General features: G+C 62.6%; 1 protein-coding gene across 1 annotated transcript; it reads left to right on the forward strand.

Annotated features, from left to right (window-relative positions):
- RENBP (renin binding protein) lies at positions 1-5208 on the forward strand. Its single transcript, XM_047098425.1, is given in 15 exon segments — positions 1-196; positions 432-547; positions 740-815; positions 977-1003; positions 1005-1053; positions 1224-1307; positions 1310-1395; positions 2003-2188; positions 2190-2228; positions 2778-2859; positions 3240-3355; positions 3357-3442; positions 3572-3625; positions 4049-4146; positions 5141-5208. Coding segments are annotated over 15 exon segments (1254 nt in total). The 5' UTR covers positions 1-109.
- The last annotated feature ends 812 nt before the right edge of the window (positions 5209-6020 follow it).

The raw sequence follows: 6020 nt of genomic DNA on the forward strand, positions 1-6020 counted from the left end.
GGCTCTGCGGCACCTCCCGGAGGAGGGGTCGGGTGGGGCGCCGCTGGGTCAGCTGAATGACAGTCACGGGACAGCGACCAGCTCCGTCTGGCTTCCTGGAGAAGGAGGGATGAGCGGGGGTCTCCGAGTGCGGCAGCCCAGCGGTGGGGCCCGTGGTGGGGCCGGCGTCGTCATGAAGGGTTCCCGGGACGCTGGGGTCAGTCCTGGGGCCGGTCCTGGGCCAGAGGGCAGCCTCCGGCACGGGTGCGGGGAGACCCTGAGGTCTGGGTCCCGAGGCCTGGGGGCCTAAGGGGGGCGGGTCAGGTGGTCCTGGGGTCCACAGGAGCCTGGGGTGACTTGGGACACAGAGGAACCTGTCGAGGAGGTTGGGGCCTGGGAAGCTGGGGACGTCTGCCGGGCAGCTGGGTCTCCAAGTCCCGAGTTCCCCTCAGGACATGGAAAAGGAGCAGGAACGGGGGGCTCTGCAGGCCTGGAAGGAGCGCGTGGGGCAGGAGCTGGACCGCGTGGTGGCTTTCTGGGTGGAGCACTCCCACGACCAGGAGCATGGGTGCGTCTCCCCCTTGTGGTGGCCTCAGCAGGGGTCTTTGCCCCTCCTGAGCCCCCACCTCGCCCTCCGCGGACCCAGATGTGCCGAGCCCCGCAGGGCGGTGGGGCGGGGGCGGGGTGTGTGTGTGTGTGTGTGTGTGTGTGTGTGTGTGCAGCCCCTCCCCCCGCTTCGCTGATACTGTGCCTCCCACAGGGGGTTCTTCACGTGCCTTGGCCGAGACGGGCAGGTGTATGATGACCTCAAGTATGTGTGGCTGCAGGGGAGGCAGGTAGGGGACGTCAGCTCCGCCTGTCCGCGGTCCACACACACACGAGGCCGGTCCCCTCCACGCTCTTCCTCCCATGACGGCGGCACCTGAGCACTGCTCGTCCCAGCCCTGAGGACCCCGCTGCTCCCCACTGAAGCCAGATTCCCTCTGCTCCCCCACAGGTGTGGATGTATTGTCGCCTGTACCGCAAAACTCGAGCGCTTCCGCAGCCCCGAACTTCTGGACGCGGCAAAAGCAGGTGTCCCCTCCCCTCCCCCCCATCTCCCCCAGAGGCACCTCCAAGTGTACTCTAGTTCCTAGAGAGGTCTAGAAGCAGCGAAGGGCCTGGGGACGCTCACGGGTGGGAAGGAAGGGGAAGGTGGCAGTGTCCTCACCTGAGTTCTAGCAGGCCGACTTCTCAACCACCAGGTGGCGAATTTTTGCTGCGTTATGCCCGAGTGGCACCTCCTGGAAAGAAGTGTGCCTTTGTGCTGACGCGGGACGGCCGCCCGGTCAGGTGCAGCGAACCATCTTCAGCGAGTGTTTCTACACCATGGCCATGAACGAGCTGTGGAGGGTGACGGGGGAAGCGCGTTACCAGGTGCGTGGGAGGAAGGCTGCACGTGCGTCTCCCTGATGCATTCCAGTCCTGGGTACCAGCGTTCCCCGCCCCGGGCTCTGCCTGCAGGGCCGGGTCTCTTATCAAAGTCAATCCTCTCTTCGGCCCCCCCCCCGGGCCCCCCCCCCGGGGGCTGCTGGCTACACCCCCCTCGCGGTGCTGTATCGTCACCCGTGGCCCCTCCCAGAAGTCTCTACCTCTGAATCCCTACACTGGGCACCAGGCATAAAGGGACCAGTCCTTGCCCTGCCCTGGCCGGGAGGGAGCCCTCCCTCCTCCCTGGAGCCCCCTGTGCTTTCAGACCTGACCTGGATGCCTGGCAGTGGCCTGCACCCACACACTGGGAACCCCCGAGGCAGGGTGGGGCAGATCCACCCCCGGCCCCCAGCACCCCGACAGGACGCTGGGCCCAGAGTCGGCCCTCGGCGAAGGCGTCCCATGAGTGGGTGGGAGGAGGGGGCTCTCCTCCACCCCCACCCCCCACCCTCGCCCCCCGCCCCGGTCAGGACCCCACCCCCAGGCAGGACCTCAGGGACCGGGATGCGGCCTCAGCCCCGACCTTCCCCTCGCCTCCCTTCTCCCCACCCAGAGCGAGGCAGTGGAGATGATGGAGCAGATCGTGCACTGGGTGCGGGAGGACCCATCGGGGCTGGGCCGGCCCCGGCTCCCCGGGGCCCCGGCGTCCGAGTCCATGGCGGTGCCCATGCTGCTGCTCAACCTCGTGGACCAGCTGGGGGAGGCGGACGAGGAGCTGGCGGGCAACTACGCGGAGCTGGGGGGACTGGTGCGCCCAGAGGATCCTGCAGCATGTCCAGGTTGGGGACGCGTCCGGGGGCCGGGAGGCGGACGCTGGCCGCCAGGACGGGTCTCGGGGGGCCGGGGAGCGGGGGACGCCCGCTCCCCACCCCCCTGCAGCACCTCCTTGGCTCACGCCCCCACCACCGCCACCCCCAGCTGGGCGCCGGTGGTCCCCTTTACGGATGGGGAGACACGGAGGCCGGGGAAGCACGGGACCCTACACCCTGGGGAAGGCGGAGGGCCCAGGGGAGCTCCGGAGGGAGGGGCCCCTGGCGTGTTCGAGGGAGCAGGAGACCCGGCCAGAGCCAAGTCCTTCCGGGCCTCTGTGGGCAGGCCCAGGCCACCCAGTCTCGGCCCCCATTCAGTGTGTCCCCCTTCCCACCTCTCAGGGCCCAGCCCGAAGCAAGGGTCAGAATGCACCCAGGCCCTTGGGCCTCTTCTCAAATTTCCCCTGTGGGCCCGGCCTGCCCAAGACTGCAGGTGACAGAGGGGAGGGAGGGGGCATCTTTCTGGTTGGATGGCAGGGGCCGAAGGCACATTTAGCTTCTCGGTTCCTCCCGCGACAGAGGGATGGACAGGCTGTGCTGGAGAATGTGTCAGAGGATGGCGAGGAACTTTCTGGTTGCCTGGGGCGACATCAGAACCCAGGTGAGGAGTAGGGTGGGCTGGGGGTGGCCCAGGAGGAAGGGAACGCTCACTCTTGGGTTCTGGGCTTCAGGTGTGGGGAGTGCCTGGGGGCTGCCTTGAGCCCTCTGTGCCCTCCACCTGCTGCTGAGGACCAGGCAGGGAGGCGGGGACAGACCTCCCAGGCTGGGGTGTCAGCAGCAGGAGAGGGAGTCGAGGACAGACGGCGGTGAGGGCAAACTTTCTGCAGGGGGGTGGCCGTTGGGCCCGCTAAGGGCGACTCCTGCTGTTAGTGAAGGAGGAAGGGTGCCGCCTGCGGGCAGCACAGGGGGGCTGAGCTCCCCCACCCCCTTCCCCTGCTTGGGGAAGGCTCTTCTGTGTGCCTCACTCGGAACCCTTGTCAGGCCACGCGTTGGAGGCCGGCTGGTTCCTGCTCCGTCATGCCATCAGGAAGGGCGATCCCGAACTTCGAGCCCACGTTATCGACAAGTTCCTGCTGTTGCCTTTCCGCTCTGGGTGGGGACCCTGACCACGGAGGCCTCTTCTACTTCCAGGATGCGGACGGCCTCTGCCCCCACCCAGGTGGGAATTCCCCCCGGGGCCCACGGTACTAGCCTGTTCAAGGCTTTCTTCGCCGGGAGGCGGGTGCTGTCATCACCCATTTCAGAGGGGGACCTGGGTCTCAGAGTGATGAACTTGCCCCGTGTGACCCTGGTGACAAACTCTCGACTTCTAGGCCGGTGGCCCTCAACCTCACGTACGTCCCCCTCGTCCTTGAAAGGCGCTCTGGGTGACTCTGCGGCCTCAGCAGCTGGGGCAGCCTTGCCCCTGCAGAGGGTGACTGACTGAGCCTGCCACCGGCAGGAGCCGAGTGTCCAAGAGGCTTTAGACAGACTGACAAGAAGACGGGATTTCGATTCTAGGGTTAAAGGAGAGGTCACCCCACCCTGGCCCTTCGGAAGGGGCTACGTGGGGTGCATCCCGTTCAGAAAGCTAGTCCCATTCAGAGGGGCCGTTCAGACCCTCAGAGACATCCATCCTACGATGAAGCTCCAAGTGCTTGGGCCGGATGGGTCTGAGCCGTGATCTGGAGAATGGGGGTGGCTTTCCTGCTGACAGAGGTGGCAGAGGGTGGGACCCAGGGCCCTCAGACCCCGCCACTGCTTTGGGCTTTCAGCTGGAGTGGGCCATGAAGCTCTGGTGGCCCCCACAGCGAAGCCATGATTGCCTTCCTCATGGGCTACAGTGACAGCGGGGACCCTGCCTTACTGCACCTCTTCCGCCGGGTGGGCCGACTACACCTTCCGCCAGGTGAGTGGGCTCCCGGCTCGGCATGGGTGTGGAGGAAAACAGCGGGCAGCCCTTCCTCCCCGGGCCTTTCTGGCCGTGGGAGGACGCTGGGCTGGGCTGGGGAGGCTGACCCCCACACCCCCCTTCTTCTCCCCCACACTGGACACGGTCCCTCGGCCGGTCTGGGTTCCTAGAGGTCCGGACCCTCTAGTCAGTCAGCAAAGCGGCCCGTCTGGAGCTGGTGTTTCCACGGGAGGAGGGGCAGAATATAAACAAGGAAATACGGGCCCGGAGGGGGGGCAGTGCGAGTGGGAGAGAATACAGGCAGGAGTCCTTCTGCACGGAGGAGTTACCTTGTGTGATTCAGGCATTCCTGGGTCCGGGGGCTTTGGGAGGGAGACTCCAGACCGCGGGCAAAAGCAGGGAGGTAGGAGACCGTAGCTGTCCATCCTGGCCAGTGAGGACAGGGGCCCGGCCTGAGGTGCGAGCGGCAGTGGGCAGAGGGGTCAGAGTCTGGTCGAGCAGGCAAGGTCTGGGCTGGCCACGATCACTTGGGTGTCATAAGAATATAGACGATACTGTGAGCCGTGAGGCAAAGTAAGCTTTTGAGACAGGAGAGGAAAGAGGGAATACGAGGGCCCGGCCAAGGTGGCAAGAATGAATCAGCTGTGAGGGTAGGAAGGAAGCCAGGGGTCCCTCAGAGGCCAAGCACCGTGAACAGAGTGACGTACCAGCTGCCGCTCAGGGGAACACCTCGGCTGTTGCGCCTGGTGATGAATGAAGATTCCTGATGTGTTTCTCGAGCCATGATGCACTCCACTGGTAAACCCCAGCACAGGAGGAACTATAGGGGGTCTCGTTCCGGGGTGTGTGGGCTTTGAAACGTGGGAGAAAATGACATCCCCATTTGCGCTGACCTCTGATTGGAATTCAGCACTCGCCTCCACAGTGGTATTAGCAGTGCCCGACTTTGTCACCGGTAGAAATCCCCAATGTGTTCACATTCCCACGGCAGGTAGAGAGGGCATCTCCAATACTGCACGCACACATCACGGCTTCCAAACACGGCATCAGGACAACTGAGGCTATTAATGCGGAATGCGTTCATAAACAACATGTGTTAGAGGCCAGCAGTGTTAATTGCATAAAGCAAAGTCTAAAGAAGACGTTTTCAAGAGCTTGTGATAGCATTGAGCAATTGCAAAGGTTGTCACCAACAGGTAAATCATTACGCGCTATCCAACATAACAGAATACCTAAAGCAATAATTCAGATATCCATGGAAAACCTGGACAGGAAAACAGGTACATTCTTCCTGTGGCAGATCGAGTAGTGGAAAAATAAAGGACATAAACCAAAACAGTCTCTCTTTTTCCCCTGCCGAATTTATTTTTTTTAGTGCTTATTTATGTAAAAAATTTTTTTAATGTTTATTTATTTTGAGAGAGACAGAGACAGAATGTGAGTGGGTTAGGGGCAGAGAGAGAGGGAGACCCAGAATCCGAAGCAGGCTCCAGGCTCTGAGCTGTCAGCACAGAGCCTGATTTGGGGCTTGAACTCACAAACCGTGAGATCGTGAGACCTGAGCCAAGTTGGATGCTCAACCAGGGCCCCCCCAAGTGTTTATTTATTTTTTAGAGGGAGAGCAGGTGCATGAGCAGGGGGGAGGGACGGAGAGAGGGGGATCTGAAGCTGACAGCAGAGAGCCCAATGCGGGGGCTCAAACTCACAAACCTCGTGATCACAACCTGCCCCGAAGTCAGTCGCTCAACCGACTGAGCCACTCACGTACCCACAGAGGCATCAGTGTAAAGACACTTTGATAGTGAACTTCAATGTCATTGATTTCGTCTATGATGGTTCCGAGAAGGGGTCCGCCGAAGTGTCCTTTATAT

The sequence above is a fragment of the Lynx rufus genome, unplaced genomic scaffold (genome assembly GCF_022079265.1).
Source record: "Lynx rufus isolate CCGP_SWC_20201006 ecotype Redwood Valley unplaced genomic scaffold, mLynRuf1.p SCAF_49, whole genome shotgun sequence".
NCBI classification, from domain to species: domain Eukaryota; kingdom Metazoa; phylum Chordata; class Mammalia; order Carnivora; family Felidae; genus Lynx; species Lynx rufus.